The 21,234-nt window shown below is 41.2% G+C and overlaps 1 protein-coding gene across 1 annotated transcript in view; it reads right to left on the minus strand.

Annotated features, from left to right (window-relative positions):
- Positions 1 to 1,563: 1,563 nt before the first annotated feature.
- The window catches only part of CCDC3 (coiled-coil domain containing 3), a 79,477-nt gene continuing 59,806 nt past the window's right edge, over positions 1,564 to 21,234 (minus strand). The window contains exon 3 of the mRNA XM_082257136.1: positions 1,564 to 2,692. Within this exon, the coding sequence (XP_082113262.1) occupies positions 2,417 to 2,692 (276 nt within the window). The 3' untranslated portion in view covers positions 1,564 to 2,416. The remainder of the gene's footprint in view (positions 2,693 to 21,234) is intronic.

Consider the following 21,234-nt stretch of genomic DNA (forward strand, 5'->3'; position numbering starts at 1 on the left):
AAATGTGAGGGGTTTTGTGAGATACTGTATTTCCAAAGCTAAACCATGCATGGCCCAATAGATGGTCAGTTATTACTAGTAATTATTGAGTCAATGTTTTGCTTGTAGATATCAGATCACGAATTCCATGTGATCCAAAGCCCATCCACAAATGACATAACCATATCCCGGTGCCATGCCAAAATTTGGCTTCAGGGGCTGAACAAAACTAAACAATGCACTAAAACTTCACTGGGCCTCATGCACACTGAACATTTTACAGCTTCTGTTTTTGGCATCAGACATTTTTTTCTGCAGCCAGTAAACTCCCCAGCATGTTATGCTATGTGTCCATGCACACATAAGCTGTTATTAGCAGTTTTTGGCAGGGGCATTTTCTGGCTGGAAAAAAACCCCAGAACTAGTGGGTTTTGAGAGGAGTTTTTCATCTGTAAAAATGCTATAACTCTGATAAAAGCTGAAAAACACCCAAAAAAAAAAAATTTGAAAAACGCGGCTATTCTGCGTTTATCAATGCTTTTGAGCCATAAGCTTTTGTGGGTATATAGTTTTACTAAAAAAAAGCTAAAAAGCGCTACAGCTGAAAAATGCTAAATAACGCTTAAAAATGCTACCTGCAAAAAAGCTAAAAAACTCCTTCTACAGCTACAGCTTTCTACTGGCATTTTGATAACGTCCAGTGTGCATGAGGCCTTGAAGTTTTCCATCAGCTTTTGACAACATTTTTAACAGATATAAAGGATAAATAAATCCCAAAATAAAAAAATGGTTTACAGCTTCCCAGTTCTTAAATGTCGTGGCTGCATTCGTTTATCTTTTAGGTTAAGTACATTTTCATTAAGTACAGAAAAATAACAGTTTTTTATCCCAGAATTCTAGTGCCCTGTAACTCCCTATACACTGTACTGATATATGAAACATTCTTATCTTTTCCCAGCTACTTCCTGTGAACTACAAAAGAATACCTCCGTATTCAATTGAAATAAAGAGTGGCAAAGGAGTGACTAGTCCAAATCAAGAGAGCGGTCTAGTGACAACCATAGCTCCCTCCGCAGATGCAGTGGAGTAGGTTAGCATAGCCACCCTAGGACAGGAAGAGTGATATTCATAGGATTACTAGGTGAAAATATGGGGGGAACAGGGCGAAAAAGAAGAAAACGAATACAGCTACCACATTCTAAGGACTATTGAGCTACAATATAATAAATTTTTTTCTTTGGGTTTTTATACACTTTAGGCAGGAATTTTAATAAAGCAGTGAATCTGACATTCACCAATCACCCCAAATGAACCTTCCAGATGCATATGTTTTAACCACTGCAGAACAGGCATGTTACACCCCCTTTTTGCCTAAGCCTTTTTTCAGTTTTTAGTGCTGTGATAGTGTGACTAGCAATTACTCGCTCATGCAACACTGTACTAATTTTTTGAGGCCGACATAACTTTCTTTTGGTGGTGATTAATGACCAATGTGTGTTTTTAATTGATGTGTGCATAGCCAAAGGAACTAGATTTCGTCGTCGTCGTACCCCCCCCTCTAAAAAAACCCAGTGGTCAGGGACCCTAAATGCCCCATATTTTATTGCTCTTTCCTCTGCTGCAGCTGGGAAATTTATTGAATTGACTCATTAACTATATCCTTAGTGCTCCTCTATTGTGAGGAGAAGGGGAGGGCTCACCAATGAAAACAGTGCTACACTGTTTACAATTGTGATCGCTGTGATTAGTCACATCTCTCATATGGTACAGCGCCAATCTCATTGGCTTTGTTTGTTTTTCCTATGATCTGGTGTGTCCAATCACAGTCGATCAGAGGACTGTGCACAAGCCATGCAGATGCAAGAGTGCACACAAACAAGGCCACACAGGTGTGTCCACCACCACTGTAAGGGTGTTGACTGACCACTTTAAAAATATGCCCCTACGTATCTAAATGATTAAAAAACCATTGGATTCCCCTTGCGATTTTACCAGCAATTTCAGGTGTTCAATCACTTCAAATTAATAACTGATTAAAACACTGGGTGGTAACCAGCAGTGGTTGAAAGCTTACAGAAAGCTTCAAAACTGTAAACAATTGCCAAGTGTATGGTCAGCAAAAGGCTGCAGCCCACAACTTCTAGAGGCATATATATGCTTATTCTAGCAATAAAAAAGTACCCTGTTACACCTAAAAACCTGAATGAAAATGATGATGAAAATGTGCATAGATTAGCATGCATGGGGGGGCAATTTATATATGTTTTCACATAAGATTGACACAACTCTCAGCCAAGACTCACACATTTCTTTTCTAATTAAATTCCATTAAGGTTTCCTAGTACATATTTCTTAGAGCTCCATAAATCTGAGCTACAATGCAGATTTTGTGTTGATTTTGCACAGACTCTATATTAGAGTCACCTGGTATAAAGCACTATACCTTGAGGTATGAAGAATGAGAATTTTTTTGTATAAAAGAATTCATGTGTGTTATCTGTCCAGCCACTGAGGAGAGTTTTTCATTCAGTTTTCTGTTAATAATTTCCGTGTTTCTGGCATTCTTTTTAGCTTGCCGTAAAGAGTTCTTGACCTTCTTTACTCGATTCCGGAGCTGTTTGTTGCGTTTCTCAAGGGAAGCCACTTTTTGTTGAAGCTTCTTTACTCTGTCTTCTTCCTCAAACAGTGCACTCTGGATCGATGAGCACATCAGCTGTCAACACAAAAAGAGTGTGCTATGAGTAAAATGCCAAGGACAACTAACTTATTACACATACCAACATGGTGGCATTTACTGTCAGAGAAAAGATAAGAATACTTGTCTAATGGATTTTTAGTACCTATGGATAAAGTAAACCAGTCATGTTCTTACGAGAGTATGCACACAGCACCTGGTGCACTGGGCACCCTCATGAAGCCTAATCTAATTTAATGCCTCCTCTGCCCCTAAGCTTGCCACAAACATAGGAATGAGTGATAAGTTCAATACAATTACTAATGCACGAGTTCAAAATCATATGTAAAGAGTCAGGCAGTTTAAATATACATTCAAACCGAATCCAAAGCCATCGACCTTCACATTACATAATTATTAATTTAACCACATTGGCAAATTAAAAAAATGTATTTGTCTGCATACAAATATTTATTTGTGGAGGAACAATCTGACTTTTTAAAATAACATGAATTTGTATGCTGGCAAACCACTGTTTTGCTCCTTTTTGCTGGGCGTTAACATGAGACATTATGTCACTTGTGTTCGTTCAACTCAGAATGGAATAAGTGAATTGACTTGAAAGTTCTTCATTCTGCTCCTCCCAAATTTCGCACAGAAAGGAGTAATATGAATTATTTTTAACTTTATGTTTCAGCTGTTTACTTCCCATAACTTTTAAATGTTGTTAAATGTTAGGCGGTTTAGTAAAACGCTAAAATAACTTTTTGGCTGACCACATCTAGCAGGATGAATAATAATGTTATATAATGAACACTGCTCTTCAGTCTGTTCATCAGGTCAGATGTTTTGATGGTTTGTCCCTGTATTTTGCTAGTATAATGGTTTACTCAATATTAAGGAAATCTTAAAATGAACCATTAACGTTCATTTATCCGATTTGAATATATTTCCTGGTTCATGGGTAGGATCATTTTAACAGTTGGACAAGAAAACAATCTGTCCCATGCCTACCAAGTAAGAGGTCTAGTAAAGCTTCAACTAAGCAGCTTCAAAGTAGCTCACATCATAGGCAGTGTAGAAAGCCAAGAGACCTCTTGTTGTAAACAAAGGAATTATTCCTCCAGTTTTTAAGATCAGCTTATGCTTAAAGAGTATCTGTTTTTATTTTTACATAGAGTTGCTGGTGTGTGTGCGGGGCCAGTAACAGATGTCCTCCACAGCTGCTGCTTTCACAGGCGAGTCAGTCAGAGCCCCAGCCCGGTGGCATTCTTCAGCCCCTCATATTCCCTGGACAAGCAAGTGGGGAAGTCAGCGGCCATGGCTGCACCCCCTAGGCAGCACTGCGCCCTAGGGGGCTGACTAATTTTCCTAGCGGGAGCGCCGGCCCTGTGTGTGTGTACTGTACTATTGAGGAGCTTTTCTTTCTCTTTCTGTTCCAGAGACGCAATAGGAAGTTACAGGACATCTCCCATAGTGAGAGGAATTCCCTTCTTAGACAGTTGTCCCCAGAACAAGTGCCTCTCTTAGATTTTCCTTTACCTCTTGTTCTGGGGACAACTCTAAAGATTTGGATTTCCCCTTTTTCTTTTTGATGACAATGGTTATCAGTATAAAAAAAAATTGGCGAACATCTCCAATTGGCACACAGAAAGAAAAAAAAAACTTGACGGATGGTCTAATCATTCCCAACTCTATCTGGAACTAATCTAGATGTAACTAATGTAAACTAGTGTGAGCGCAGAAGAAAGGCGAATTGGCAAACACGAGTACGCAATGGTGCGCGCATAACGTGACAGATGTGGCCACTTGCTTGCCTATTTAAGACTGCTACTGATTCCGCCAAATTGTTGAATTGTTGCCAGCCTTCCCATTTTCCTGAAAACCCTGTGTACTTTCCTTGGATTTTCCTGTTGTGACCCGGCTTGTTCCTGACCTGTTTGATTTCTTCCCCTGGAGTTGACCCTCTGGCCTTGCTATTATTACCTGCCTGCTTTCCTCTTGTGACCTCGGCCAAGTTCCTGTTTCAGCTACCTGCCTTGTCTCCAGGCTGATTACCCGTGTTTGATCCTCAGCCTGGTTTCTACTACTTTTTCCTGTGTGCACCAGTTTTCCAGGTACATCTGGAGTTCCCTAGAGACATCTGTCTTGCTGTGTATCCTGTAATTTCCAGCATCCACCAGGTGATCACTGGCCTAGCTCTTCAGGACCCTGTTGGCAACCTGTGCTTCTTTGAGTGCTACACCGCCTGTACCACCTTCAGGGGTGTACCGCCCTTAGCCACAAGGGGAGCCCTCTCAGCACCTTGGCCTCGGATCAGGTACGTGACACCTAGATATACATTTTATTGGAAACTTACGTTTTTTTAATTTTTTAGATACAGGAGATCAAATTGATGTAAATATTTTTAATGTTGATTAAAGTGGTATTAAACCCAAAACCTAAAAAGTAACATATTGCCGTTTACTAGCCATTAGCTGTGGTGACTGCATTATTTTTTATGCTTTGTACCCTATGTTTTCACCTGGTGATCGGGTCAGTAATGAAGACTATAGATAAGTCAGGTTTTTTTTCTTTATTTAGTGACTTGAATGAAAATAACTGACCAGATTCTCCCATCCAAACACTTAATCCTGCTGAGCTAGTGTCTTCTGAAAACGCGAAGACTTCCCTAACATCAGAATACACTGATAAGTGTTGCAGGCTATAGCCTTCAGCACTAATCAAGCAATTCCACAAGGTTGGAAGTGCACAATTGCCTAAATTGTTTTTGTATACTATAGCATCAGTTGTCTACATCACTGATAGTATAAACATAAAAAGCATTTAAAGCGCTTGTTACACCAACACTTCATATTCCTGATATGTGCCAGCTGTACCATGTACTTGTATGAAAAAGTATTCTGTTCTCTTTATATTGCTTCCTTTATGTAAAATCCCTGGTGTTCCTGCTAGTCCCTCTGCTTTCTTCTTAAAAATTGACCCCTCTAAGCAGGAGAACACACCGTGGTCAGTTCTCTAGCTATGCCGGGGAACTCAATGTTCTCTCCTCCAATGATCAGGCTTGTCCCCCCCTGCACAGCCAGTCACTGGGAAGCTCAGTACACTGCTGCTTCTGCTCCCCCCAGTTCATGTAGCTGAGAACAGGGGAAATATGATCACTTATAAAAAAAGGTGAAAAGGGTATTTATAATGTATTTTTATATCTATACAAAAATGTTTTGCCTTTCATTTCTATTTTAAACTAAATGGGTTGTTTTACAAGGTGATCATTTACAATCACTTTAAAATGCGATATTCCCACCATAAATGTATTTATGGCAGATACTGAAATCATTACTAAAAAATGTGTGTACATGAAATACAAATCACTGCTAACATTTTCAAGTGAGTTTTGATATTTTTCTAATAAAATCTCAAATATTAGATACTATCCTAAGGTATTTTTTTTAAATATAAAGACTAATTATTGTTTTGCTCTGGCTCCACTTACATCATAAAGTTATCTCTATTTATTAATTTTAAATATGAAAAATAGGAAAAGCTGTAAAATATATTTTCTTCTTCTCTTACTTAATACTGTGGTTTAACTTTTTCATGACCAAAGATCATTGATGCCTATAAACCCAGCTCAAATTTAGCTGCCTTGGCATGTATTCGTTACTTGACAGTATCTCCATGGCTAATTGGCATATCTAAATTATTTCTCTATATATTCATTTTAGGTGCAAATAAAACGTTCTCATTGTACAATGTTTAATTAAAAATCATGTCCTGTTTTCTTATAGCCTGACAAAAATGCAAAATAATCTATTTTTTAGTTAACTAAATTATTTTTTAATACTGTAATTGTATCTGACAATTAAAATATTAAACAAATGATCATTGCCATGTTCTGTCTGCATGTCTTCAGTGCCATCTGCAAGCTGAAGTCTTATTTTGCCTCCAGTTTGCATGTAATCGCTGCCATAATTGTTTTAGTGATCACGACTGGGAATCTCTGTGATCAGTTTCTGATCTTCAGTGGAGACCAACGCTTTTAGCAACAGCCAAGATTTACAGCCACCATCCACCAGTGTGAGCTGGTGACTGTCAATGTGAAGGTACAGTATTTACTGATGGATCAGTAGTATGGAGCATTGTGCTGAGGTATACAGATAGCAGGTAGAAATGGGTCAAATTATATGGAAAGTACAGGAAAAAAGATAATAGTGTAGCGCTACCCCCTAGAGGACCGCTGAATTTTGGGTCCCCCCTTGTCCTGCACAGCCAGGCAATAATAATTTTCCACAACAACCAACAGTCAATGAACCAGTCCCAGGTCTTTGTTTTTGTTGTTTTTTTAGGGTAGTTAACTTGGATGGGGTTAGGGTAATATGGGATGCCCAGAACTGTATTTATAGAAGAACTCCGAGGACAACTGTTCCCAACTTTCAGAATAGATCCCAGACTGCACTCCCGCAGCAGAGCCCCCAGCACAGGGGTCCCCTCAGGACCTCTGGATCCTGGAACACGCTCTCAACTCCTGGCCAGGCTGCAGAATACTTAAGGGGCACTCTCCATCTACTTGGCAGTCTTTCCGTGAGCAATTGGCAGTGTCCCCGTGAATATTCAGGCTGCTGTCTTCGCCCGACCACCCACTAAGTTCTAGAACCTTCTAGAAGCTTGCGGAAGGGGGAGGTGACTGAGACCCAGCCCTCAGAGCCTGACAGCTAACTGTAGACAAACCAATTAACCCTGGCTTCGCAGTGGAGCCTAAATTATATTTATCTACTATACACGTTGTACACATGGGGTGCTACAATGGACAATAAATATTTGTTTTTTTTTGTGATGCATTGGATATATAACTCTGTCTTCTTGTGTTGGGATTTGAGCTGCAGTTGAAAATTGCAAAATTTGTCATGAGGAATATGTAGGCTGCCGCTCTAAGCTCTTTATTTGAGAATGCTATTTTACTGGTTGTCATGTTGATGCTTTGGCTTCAATATTTAAAGTTTCTGAAACAAGTACAGTGATATAGAAGGCTTACTTTTTCTTTATTGCATGCTTGTTCTGAACTTGTGACTCAGAAGTACTGATGTCAGCCAGGCAAGGAGAACTTCAAGGAGGAGGCCACCTATTTCTTTCATGAAAGGTGTACTTTAAGCAGAATATCTAGTTATGTTTGATACAAAGTATACAGAAATCATTTCACATCTAATCATGCATTTCTCATAATCACCAGTCCACTGAAGTGAAAAACTGACTACATAACATTTGGTAACTTTCAAAGGAGGCCATAAATAGAGAATTTATCTACATATGCTCTGAAAGGCCCTTTATGGGTCATAGGCTTTGGTTATGTTACTTTTTGGTCATTAAACACATCTTCCAAATTGACTTGAAAGAGTAAATGAACCCTACTCTGTTTTGCTTGCTGCGGTTCAATGAGAACAGGGTCCTAATCTACAGAGGAAGGTTGCTGGAAGTATTTGGCTCTTTCAGCCTTTGTTGCCAGAAGCTGGAATCATCAAAAGGTCAAGTGGAGATTCCTAACTAGTAGGTTATTCCATCAAAGGTGAAGTATAGATTTATTTGTAAGGCATAATGTTAACAGAGGCTCTAATGTAGTAAAAAAGCAGAATTATGCTGCTTAAAAACTCACAAGTTTGAAAAAAAGGTTTGACTTCATCACCAAAGTGAAAAAAGTATTTTAAGTGCTGGCTAGAAACGAATTCTAACTTACAGTGTATCTAAATCTGCAAATACTAGAAATCTTTTGTTCAGTCTGTGGGCTGCAGGGATAGAAAGGTAACAGATTCCTCTAACTGTGCAAAACAGCATAGGCGTGCGCACAGGGTGTGCCAGGTGTGACTGGGCACACCCTAATCACTCTGTGTAGCACAAATGCCCCCTGTTTAAACTCCTGGTATTTAACCAAAGCCCCCTAACGGGGCTCCCAAAAATAAATAAATAAAAATAAAATTGTAAAAAAAAGAAAAAAGAAAAACAATACAAATAAAATCTACTGAAACCATCCACTGCCCTACTGACACCAATCTCTGCCCTACTGATATCATCCACTGCTCTACTGACACCGTCAGTATATACACAAACACATGTGTGTTTGAGCTTTGAGGTGCACACCCTAATGCAATAGGCTGTGCACACCTGTGCTAAACAACTTAGATGAACAAATTTCCGGGTAAGCAGTAAGCTGTCAGAATGCAATAGCCTCAATGGCAGATTCATGGGCTCTGCCAAACAGTGACTGCAGCTGATAGGCTGCAGTCACTGTTGGGCTGAAAATGATATGCCTGGCTCCTTTGAGTTAAAGGATGTCGGACAGTAGGATGCCAACAGAGCCACCCACTGCGCCCCAAAGTGTATTTCTCCAAACACAAAAGTGGTGCATTCAGGGACAAACTTATGAGTGTGCCTGGGTAAATGCCAATGCATGAGCCTTTGTCGTTTATATGAGTATGGCTACCTAAAACCATTAACTTGAGTTGGTGGCTGCATGCGCCACCTGCGGCTCCCCGGGTGAAGGAAAGCACCAGGGATTTTATGTTAAAGGAATCTCTTGACACCCATGTTTAAAAGGAGCAAAAATGCTCAAACGGCTAAAGAACTTACTTCTTCCCCTGTAGCCCATGTATGCTGAAGGCTAACTCCCCTACATGGATTTTGTTACAAAGCATCATGAAATACAATTGTTGTACACATTCTTCATTATTTCTGTTAAAGAGAACCTGTCACAAGAGAAACTCCAAGGCTACCATTGCTAAGTTCCTTCTGAAAATGCTAGCTGTTTGCCTCTCTGGCTTTAGTGCTCTAACTGGCCTGGTACAAGTATATAACAAGTGAGATAAGAACTCCCAGAACTGAAGATAAACTGTCAGAATGACTAGGATCTTCAGTTCAAATTTTAGTGCCCACAGTCCATCCCCTCCACACACATATCGAATGTTGGCCGATTTAGCAGGAAATGGTCAAAATTTGTTTCATGTATTGCTAGCTTCACCTATATACACTGAAATGAGTAATTAACGACCTGTCAGTAAACTAGGCAGTATACATTAGTTATTTTACAGCAGCTGAGTACCTTGTTTTTATTATAATATTATTATTTGGCAACTGGCATCATTTCCTCTTTTCTGGATGTGGTTTGATTGAACTGGCAAATACTTCTGGCGATGTTGGCAAATGTAAAATAGGCCATATTAAATATAAATAAGCCATATTAAATATGTACTTTGAAAATCAGACCACATGACATTTTATTTGGCTAAGTTGGCACTTTTCATAAAGTTTAAAACTCTCTAAAGTATTGGCTTAAATATAGAATTAAAGGCTTAGAGCGCTAATTTTTAAAGTGGTAGCAAGCAACCATATCCAAATGTTATACTTTTCTTAAAAAAAAAAAAGATTATACCTGACTGCTTTCTTTGAACAAAACTACTATTTAGAGCAGGGAAGGGTTAAAACCCCTGCCAGCTTTTTTAGCTGTCTGTGTACCATTGAGGAAATTTCCCTTCCTGAAAAAGATGCAACTAAAAGTTTGAGAAAATCTCTCAAGGTTAGGGAAATTCCCTTCTTAGAGAGATGTCCCTAGAACAAGTGTCTCCACTAGATGATTTACCTTTTCCTCTTGTTCTGGGGACAACTTTTACATTTTGGATTTTCTTTCACTCTCCTGGTGACAATGGTCACTGCTACAAATAAAGGGTTGAATCTCCCAAATGGGGACACAGCAATAAAATCTCTAAGGCTGGCCATACACTATTCAAATCTCTGCCGGTTGAGCAGGAACCCGGCTGAGCTTCAAACTGTTAATGGACATGCTGAATATACCAGGTTGATCGATTGATCGATCAATTTGGGCACAATCAGCTTGACGGATTCTCTTGCGATTATCGCTAGTGACTACTATAGCCGCTAGCAATAATCACTGTCTTCTTCTTGCAGTGATGACTTACCCTGCCCATTCCTGCCTCCCCGCGGAGAAAATAAACTTGCTGATTCCCCTGTCAACACTGTCTGTGTTAATAGGGGAATCGTGCAAATATCTTTCCTACAACTTGTGGTTGCAAGAAAGAAATTTGCACAGTGTATGGCCAGCTTTAGTCATACACTTTAATATAGATCTGCTGATCAACTCTTTAAAATTGAATAGAAATGTAAATAGGCCATATTAAATATGTTCTTTGAAAATCAGACCACATGACATTTTATTGGCACTTTTCATAAAGTTTGTGTTTATGATGGGATTAAAATAGCATATTCTGCATGTGCTGAAATTTGAAGCCAGGTTCCAAATGCCTCCAGTTCTCACAACGTTTATGAGCATTCATCAGATGTTTGCTGCACCCTGTCATCTGGGTAATACAGGCACGCACTGTATGTAGCTCTTCTCAGAGCAATAAATACATTATAGAAGAAACACCGTTGCACTCAAAAATTCTACTTGGGAATGTATTCTGACCTCTGATTACCTACAGTATTTGTTCCTGGATAGCTAAACATGCTCATCATGAGTTCCAACTGTCAGACAAGAGCAAAAGAAATATACATAAACAAAGACAGAATCTATGCATGAGTACAAAATTCATTTTACACATAAAACAAAACAAACCCAAGTAGCAGAACACAACCAAAAAACTGTTCTGTTGCTGCTATCTCTTCATGAACATTTGAGGGTCCCATATTACTAGGGATGGTACTGCAGAGTTCTGCTTGCCTTTAAAATACAATGAAAAATACATTAAATGCACTTGCTTGGTTTAGCAGACATTCCACACTAATTGCGCTCAGATGCCATGAATACTTTCCTATCTTTGCTGTGAACATGTTTTGCAAACTTGTGATTTTTTCTGTTCACGAAAACTTAAATAGTAAAGCGGCAGCTGAAAGCAAAGATGGATTACAAACAACTGGAATCTTAGACAAAGTAACAGTATGTAAATATCCAATTCCCATAATTAAAACATAATTCTATTTGCCTCTCAGGTGTGAATGTTGTGTCACGGGGCTGTGTGCTAGGCTGCGTGTCTTCCACATATACAACTAAGTAGGGGGGGAACATGTGCTGTTGGGTGGGGTGCCCAGTTGGAGACAGGGAGGAGTTCTCACTAGTGCTCCTAGAGGCTGACAGAGGCACGTAGTTATACAGAGGTATGACATTTAACCACTTGTTTACAGGGCATTTGTACCCCCTTCCTGCCTAAGACAATTTCCAGCTTTCAGCGCTGTCGTATTTTGAATGACAAGTGCACGGTCATGCAACACCGTAAACTGAATTTTTATAATTTTTTTTAACACAAATAGAGCTTTCTTTTGGTGGTATTTAATCACCACTGTTTTGTTTGTTTGTTTTTTGCTAAAGAAACAAAAAAATACTGAAAATCTTGAAAAAAATAAATACATTTTTGCAAACAAGTAATTTTTTTTCCTTTACTGATGTGCGCTGATGAGGCTGCACTGATGGGCACTGATAGACGACACTGATCGGCCCTGATGGGTTCTGATGAGGCGGCACTGGTGGGCACTAATGAGGCGACACTGATGGGCACTGATGAGGAGGTACTGATGAGGCTGCACTGACAGGTGGCATTGATGAGCACTGATAGGTGGCACTGATTGGCTCTGATAGGAGGCACTGATAGGTGGCACTGATGGGCACTGATAGGCAGCACTGATAGGTGACACTAATGATGAGGCACTGGTGGGCTCTGATTGTCATCACTGGTGGGCATTGCTAGGTGGCACTGGTGGGCACTGATAGGTGGCACTAGCTGGCACTGATTAGCAGCACTGGCAGGCACAGATTGGGACTGATGTCTCTTTAACAGAAGCCGGTTACCAGCTTTCTACTATTCTCCATACACTGATCATGAGGAGAAAAAAAGCCAATAGCCCACTTCTGTTTACTTCCGTGATCAGATGTCATTGGCTGACAGTTGATCATGTGGTAAAGAGCCGCTGTGATTGGCCCTTTACCCTGTTCTGTGATCAGCCAAGTCCGCAAGGAGTGAGTGAGCAGCGCAATCACGGGAGGACGTCTCGTACCAGCCTCCTGGCACTGGAATCCTATGCTGTAGCCATCTTTCAGCTATAGAACAGGTGGAAAGTAGTTAAGGAAGTGCTCACCACAAAAGTGGCACTTTTCCAGATAAAAAATATTAAAAATTCTACTTTAGCGCCACAGATCCTGTGAATAGATAACCTGAAACGAAAATAAATGTTAGGGAAACCTTCAGTGGTTGTGTTGTATAGTTCACACCAGCTGCGATGCTAAGGTAAGCCTACTTGCAAAACGCAATAATAAACATAAACATACATCGCACTAGAAATGCATAAAAAATCTAATAAAGCCACACAAGTCCCATATAGTGATTAAAGGGCTTGTGATTGGAACCTTCAGAATGAAACAAGTGCTCCACTAGTTCTCAATTCAAGTGCCCCACATGGATGTGCACTCACCGCGGACGTGGACCAACTATTTCTAGTATGGTCACTTGAGCCTGTTGGGAATCCACCCCTGGGTGATGCCCTAGGTGGTAGCTCATTCAAAGGGGTAATCTTTAGGTCTCTTAGTCCAATTTAGAGTTCTTGTATTTATGGGGGATCCACCCCTATATGGGATCCTCTGTGGCAAACACCTCACTGGATAGGTCCTCCGATGGTATTATGCAGAAAAAACACAGTGGGGGAATACCACATAGCGTAAAATCATAGATTTATTCAAATTCGTAAGAAACAAAGGTAAAATCACTCACATATTGAGGTGCCTAAAACCTGTCATCCGGTAAACAGTATGTAGCATGTTTTATAACAACCTATTTCAGCCATCATGTAGTGTACACCGCAATCCGTGGGCGGAAGTGATGTCGCGGTGACATGATCAAGCCTACTTCTCTACACAGACATTAGTTATAACTCCTCATAATTTATGCCAAAGTTCTTTAACTCTTTATGCTTTGTACATTATTGATAACAATTCATATTACACTTCTCTCTCCTTCCGTGCAACATTTCTGCACCGGTGCCGCAGAGCTTGCACCATACTTAACTAGCCAAGTTACCTGTCACCTGATCCCAGTGACACCGATTTGTATTTGTTGAAGTTCAACTCTATACTAAACCAATGCCTATTCTCCTTGAGGCCAATCAATCTTCTGTGACATACAGCCTGGGTCCTTAGGATACCCCCGTACCACAAATCAGACCCAAGACTGGGGTAGCAGTCACTAGGGAAGGACCCATAGCACATAAGCTTCCATCACCAAGTCACCCCTACTTCCCAACCGGCTGAGTGAAATTTGCACCTAGATGCTAGTACTGAAGTCATTGGCAGTGGCAATAAAGCCTTCTCCATTAGGCATATTTTCTTGTTTTGTCTTATCCTCGGTGTGAACCATGTTCTGTAATATGCTATGCATTCATGCACCCTTTTACAGATGTCCTTAAGTAACTTCGGGTAAGGCCCATTTCACACATACGGTCCGTTTGTCCGTTTTTCATCCATCCGTTGACGGATGAAAAACGGACATCAATGCATCTCTATGTAAAAACGGATGACAACGGATGATCATCCGTTAGCATCCGTTTTCATCTGCTTCCGTAAATGTCCATTTTTTGGAATGGATGAATGCCCTATTTTTCATCCATCATAAAAACGGATCGGACGAAAAACGGCTGTAAAAGCACAAACGGTTTGTTTTTCATCCGTTTTTGCATTGGTAGTGGATGAAAAAAACGGATGAAAAACTGATACATTTTGATGTGACTGAACTGATGAACTGAACAGACCATATGTGTGAAAGAGGCCTTAAGATGTTTAACTAAAACATTTCTTTACTAAAGTTGTTAGAATATGACTAAACAATTACAGCTTCTTCACATCCATTCATAATACAAAGTGCTTCCTATGTGCCCCTCGGGGTCCCTGGCCTTTGAGGTAGCCATATCTTGTAAATTGTGGAAAGTCTTTAGTGTCCTTTTAGTCCTTAGATCAAAAGCATACGTCCATGTCACTGGAAACCTGATTGAGTTCTCGTCAAGGGGTGGTATCAAGAAAAGTGGCAATCACATCCTAGCACAGCCCTTGTTCCCTTCCCATACATAGAGCCCCCTACCTGGAGGTGAATCCCTGCTTTTTATAAGTTTTTCCCAGCAGAGTGAGATTCTCCCTGCATGCTTCCTCAGCTCCTGTCACACTGATGCTTGGGGATGGTGGGCGGGAACCAGCCAGCAGTACTCACTAGCAGTACCCACCAGCAGTACCAGCAAGCAGTACCCACCAGAAGCTCCACCCGCAGTACCCACCAGCATTACCCGCTAGCAGTAACAGCCAGCAGTACCCACCAGCAGTACCAGCCAGCAGTACCCACCAGCAGAACCCGCCAACAGTACCAGCTAGCAGTACCCACTAGCAGTACCAGCCCTGGAGGACAGCCAGCAGCAGCTACCAGCCATACCCACCTGGGGGACAGCAGCAGCCAGCAATACCTGCCGGAATCCTGAGGAAGAAGTGAAGAGTGGGGTCAGTTGAGGTGCAGGTAAATTGCAGTGCATCCATGTGAAAGCAGCCTTAGGCCCCTTTCATATGATTGGTCCGATTGGGTCTGCCTGTCTGTTTTTCAGGTGGACCCAATCGGACCCTCCATTCACCTCTTTAGAGCAGAAGATGTAAACAAAATTGTGTCCATTTACATCTGCCTATCTATGTCCCCCCCAATCTGTCCCCTTCTTTCTGAGTAGATCGGAGGGCCCATAGAATAGAGGGGACTGTAGAGTGGACACGAATCTGTCATCTGCCTGCTCTGCTCATTGTGGTTCCGGTTACCAAGTCGCTAAAGTAGCCCTCCCTCCTCAAAAGGTTGGGGCATGAGTCCGGGATGGAGAGGTACGCTGTAGCATCCTTCCCCCTTAGTTTTGCCATGGTGTGTGGCAGAGGGCAGAAGTCCCAAATGGAGAGGTGCCCTGTACTGTAGCGCATCAGGAGACCCATGGGGAATTTATAAAGATCTCCCGTGAAGTTGATAAAAGTGTTAAGACCGCCGCCACTCTCGCGCCTGGCCTTAACACTTTTATTACTGTGGTTGGCAGGTCTCATTATTCTTCCCTACCTCCTCCGCGCTAAGAGCATGGCTTCATTACTGTGTAAACTGGCACCAATACTAGGCTTTATTACTGCGTAAACTGCAACCAATACTAGGCATTATTACTGAGTAAACTGGCACCAATACTAGGGGTTATTACTGCATAAACTGGCATCAATACTTGGGGTTATTACTGCATAAACTGGCACCAGTACTAGGGGTTATTACTGTGAAAACTGGCACCAATACTAGGGGCTGTTACTGTGCAAATTGGCACCAATACTAGGTGCTTTTACTGAAATAACTGGCACCATTACTAGGGGTTATTACTGTGTAAACTGGCACCAATACTAGGGGTTATTACTGTGTAAACAGGCACCAATACTAGGGGCTATTACTGACTAAACTGGCACCAATACTAGGGGCTATTACTGTGTAAACTTGCACCAATACTAGGGGCTATTACTGCATAAATTGGCACCAATACTAGGGGGTATTACCTCGTAAACTGGCACCAATACTAGGGTCTATTATTGCGTAAATAGGCACCAATACTAGGGGCTATTACTGACTAAACTGGCACCAGTACTAGGGGCTATTACTGCATAATCTTGCACCAATACTTGGGTGCTATTACTGGGTAAACTGGCACGTATAATAGGGGCTATTACTGCGTACACTAGCACCACTACTAGGGGCTATTTCTGCATAAACTGTCACCACTACTAGGGGTTATTACTGCGTAAACTGGCACCAGTACTAGGGGCTATTACTGCATAAACTGGCACCAATACTAGGGGTTATTACTGCATAAACTGGCACCAATACTTGGGGCTTTTACTGCATAAACTGACACCAATACTAGGGGTTATTACTGCGTAAACTGGCACCAATACTAGGAGCTATTACTGCGTAAACTGGCACCAATACTAGGGGCTATTACTGCATAAACTGGCACCAATACTAAGGGTTATTACTGCATAAACTGGCACCAATACTAGGGGTAATTACTGTGTAATCTGGCACCAATACCTTGGGCTATTACTGCATAAACTGGCACCAATACTAGGGGTTATTGCATTGTAAATTGTTTGCTGAAATTGCTTTAAACTATAAAGAAAAGCCTTTGAATGTTTTCCTATTTCTCAGGTCTGAAGCAATACCCAAGGAAGAAAGAAAAACTCTTGAAAGCTTGTCTTTTAGGTGTTGGGTTAGTGCAATAAAAAGGTATCATTGCATACTGCATTACTCTCCTATTTTGTAACCTCATTTATATACATATACTTATTTAGTTTTTTCAGTGGTATAATTTAGTAGTAAAAATTATGAGTGCCCCCAGTTTTGACTGTGGTATCTTATATGTCCCCCTATATATTGTTACTAGAGTCACCACTGAAGCCTGGGAAAATCTTGCCAGTAGTGCAAACCTGCGCTTTTCAAGAACCACCAGCTCGGTAAGGCAATACAATTAAACAGTGCAAAGGTAGTACAGTCAAAACATTACAAAAAAAAAAACAATGGAAACACACAATACAAAAAAAACCCAGAGTAAGCATCTGCTTACACACTCTTTAACCAATTCCTGTCTGAACAAAGCATGGTATCCTAGATGTATGGGAGCACTATAGACATGGGATCTTCCATCCTTTATATCTTTTCATTAACTGAGCACACCCTGGGAGTACACGCAGAGCTCCCTGTCTATCCTAACCAGCACTCTTCAAGTAGTCTATCCCATACCAGCTTCAAATCTTAAAGCAGCGGGCCCCAATAGCAGCCTCACCTGTCACCATCTATTTCCAGAGATCATTCCCATCTTGAAGATAAAAGAACAACTGTTTACTGAGCCAATTTGTTTACATATTCACAAACCTCAGTCATCCCAGAGCTGATGACACATCCTATGAGGTTGCAAACAATAAAGAGAGCAATAATGAGAGGAGAGCCAAGTCAAGGAGCCCATAGTTTAGATACATTTTACATGACAAACAATAGTCCCTTGCTGTTTGTTGTTGTAGGATGTATTTCGCCTCTGGGAATGCACTTTGTTATCTGTTCCTAATTGAAAACATAGTCTGTCTAAACTTTTACTAGTCCCTCAACCATCCTAGTTCTCCCTCTGTGACTTGATTGCCAATTCCATTTGCAGCTTTATGACTTGGTACTGACATCCTTGCGTATGCTATAGATGAAAATGTACGCAGCTTGTTTAGCCAGTTTTGGCTACTGCACATTTTCAGGATCGTGCAGGACCCTGTACTGACCACTCAGGTTCACTACAGCATGGCCTTCAGGCCATATTGGTAAACACCTATTTACATACTGTATACAAAAAGGTCTCCTCAGCTCATAGTAGTTCCAGGCATTGTCCATGGGGGATGTCCTGCCAAACAAACACGATTATCCATGTATCCACATATAAATGAGGAATGGTGCTTTACATCTCACACTTTTGTGACACTTTTTTTTACAGTTGTGGATTCCAGTGTATGTTTTTCAATTTTGAATTGAAATATAAAGATCGCACACTTGTGTTTTTGGTGCGTTTGCCATGCATTGCGTTGCTTTCATTCCTGCATACAAGCCAAAGTAAATGCATCAGAAACACTTTCCAGACTGAACTGGTAATTTAACCTGACCCTGTCAATGGGTGTAAAAACTTATAGTATTAATGCCCTGTGAAAGAAGAAATCTTATATGTACTGCCCAATGGGTGGGGGGATTCTTTATTCTCTTGAAAGCTTCCAAGTCCCACTACTATCTGATACTTCCAGGTGTGTCAATCAGCCTATTTCCAGCTCGCTGTTGCTTGGATTCCTCCTGCCCACTCTTTTATCACTACTGTCCTTGTAGCAATAAGCTGTAAAAATAGGAAGCTTCTTCATTTACAGATATTGCTGCTGTAGGTTTTTATATCCCCTAAAAAGGTAGTAAAACTGAAGAAGTCAAGTGTTTGCAGAAGCTTCTTAGATGATTTTAGTATAATGCAGCTTTTGATAAAATTTAATATATACTGCAGCATGCCAAAATGTACACATGGTGGCTGCTTTAGCTTTAAATTTTCAGGCTTTTTCACTTTATTTGCACCAGGTGATCTGGTTATTAACTGGCAGCATTGCCTCCTGAATGTTCGCAAAACTCCTTTCACAGTCCCTTGAAATAAGACCCACTGTAGATTGTTTTTTTGGGGAATGGTAAAGAAGGTTGCCAGTGTAAAAGGAGCCTTCCTGGCAAAATCGCCATGTGAAAATAAAAGGAAAAAAAATCTAAAAAAAAAAACAAAAGTTATCCAGTTAAAGCTGGATATTAATATTATTGTACAGGATTTATATAGCACCAACAGTTTGTGCAGCGCTTTACATGAGGGCAGACAATACAGTTGCAATACAATTCAATACAGGAGGAATCAGAGGGCCCTGCTCGCTAGAGCTTACAATCTAGTAAAGGTTGCCTTATCCGGTAGGATCTTTATAACAATAGTCATTTAATATAATCAGTATTAAATACAATGTTACTGCACTGTAAGATAATCAGTTCTTTATTTCCACCAGAGTATAATCATCAATCTAAATTTCTTTTGACACAATTACCTGTTAGGTAACAAATATTGAAGACATATTTCTACTTTTCCCATTGATTTTCCTCTACATTTCATGCTTAGACCTTAAACACAACTGACTGGTTGTGACTTCTTTGCAGCCACCCTATTAATTACTGTAGTACAAGACAAGTGAAGCATGCAATCCATACATTCCCATAGCACCAATGAATACATCATATCTACAAATGAATCCAAGTATTTGCACAGAACTTCATGTGACTACAGGACAGAGAAATTACTTATTCTCTGTGTTAGGATGACATCCATATCTATGAAATATGCAGACAGACAGCTGGGAGAGAACAGCTCATTGAATGAGAGGCATTTTTACAGCCCACCTGCATGTTGATTCTAGTCTTTGTCACACATCCATCAATCTCACTGAGAGTAGAAAAAAAAATGATTGTGTGAGGACAAGGGATACACACGTAACAATATTTATTTCTCAAAAACATTCTTCTGATTCTAAAATATGTACTGTAAAACAAGACATTAGTTGTCATGCACTGCTCAAAAAAATAAAGGAACACTTTTTAAGCAGCGTATAGCATCAAGTCAATTAAACTCTTGAGATATTGATCTGGTCAGTTAAGTCACAGAGGGGGTTTGTTAATAAGTTTCAGCTGCTTTTAGGTCAATTAAATTAACAAAAGGTCAGAGGCGTAACTAGAACCTTCAGGGCCCTGATGCAAGAAACCATGAAGGGCCCCCCAGACCCCTGGCCGGGGCCCTTACCTTCAAGCCCAGGGCTCTTCCCACTAATCCTGGGGCTCTTTACACTCGTTGCATGGCCTTTTATTACAGTCCCGCAGCAGGATTCTTTCACAAGTTCTGCAGTGGGCCCCCTTCCTGCAATCTTGGGGCCTCCCCACAGTGGTGCAATGCCAGGGTCCGGTTGCAAGTGTGACCTTTGCGATCATGGAAGTTCACCCACTGGTTTGCTACCGGGCCCCCTGGAGCATGGGGCCCGGTAGCGATTGCAACCCCTGCAACCCCTGTAGTTACGCCCCTGCAAAAGGTGCACTAGATGGGCAACAATGATATGACCTTCAAAACAGGATTGTTTTTTCAGGTGTTTGCCACTGACATTGTTTTCCCCTACTGATCTTTTCTGACTGTTTTTCACTAGTTTTGCATTTGGCTAGGGTCAGTGTCACTACTGGTAGCAAGAGGCAACAACTGGACCCTATAGAGGTTGCATAGGCAGTCCAACTGCGCCAGGATGGCACATCAATACCTGCCATTGTCAGAAGGTTTGCTGTGTCTCCCAGCACAGTCTCAAGAACATGGTGGAGATTCCAGGAGACAGGCAGTTACTCTAGGAGAGCTGGACAGGATTGTAGAAGATTTTCAACCCATCAGCAAGACCAGTTTCTGCTCCTTTGTGCATGGAGAAAGAGGATGAGCACTGCCAGAGCCCTACAAAAAGACCTCAAGCAGGCCAATGGTGTGACTGTCTCTGACCAAACAATCAGAAACAGACTTCATGAGGCCGGCCTAAGGGCCAGACATCCTTTTGTGGGTGCTGTGCTCACTGAGCGGCACCATAGAGATCGATTGGCATTTGCCATTGAACACCAGAATTGGCAGGTCCGCCACTGGCCCTCTGTGCTTTTCACAGATGAGGGCAGGTTCACCCTGAGCATATGTGACAGATGTGAAAGGGTCTGGAGAAGCCACAGAGAAAGTTATGCTGCCATTAACATTGTTCGGCATGACTGGTTTGGTGGTGGGTCAGTGATGGTCTGGGGAGGCATATCCATGGAGGGTTGCACAGACCTCTACAGGCTAGACAATGGCACCCTGACTGCCATTAGGCATCGGAACGTAATCCTTGGACCCATTGTCAGACCCTACTCTGGTGCAGTGTGTCCTAGTGCACGCCTAATGTGGTG

The sequence above is a fragment of the Pelophylax lessonae genome, assembly GCF_965119305.1.
Source record: "Pelophylax lessonae genome assembly, chromosome: 4".
In the NCBI taxonomy this organism is placed as follows: domain Eukaryota; kingdom Metazoa; phylum Chordata; class Amphibia; order Anura; family Ranidae; genus Pelophylax; species Pelophylax lessonae.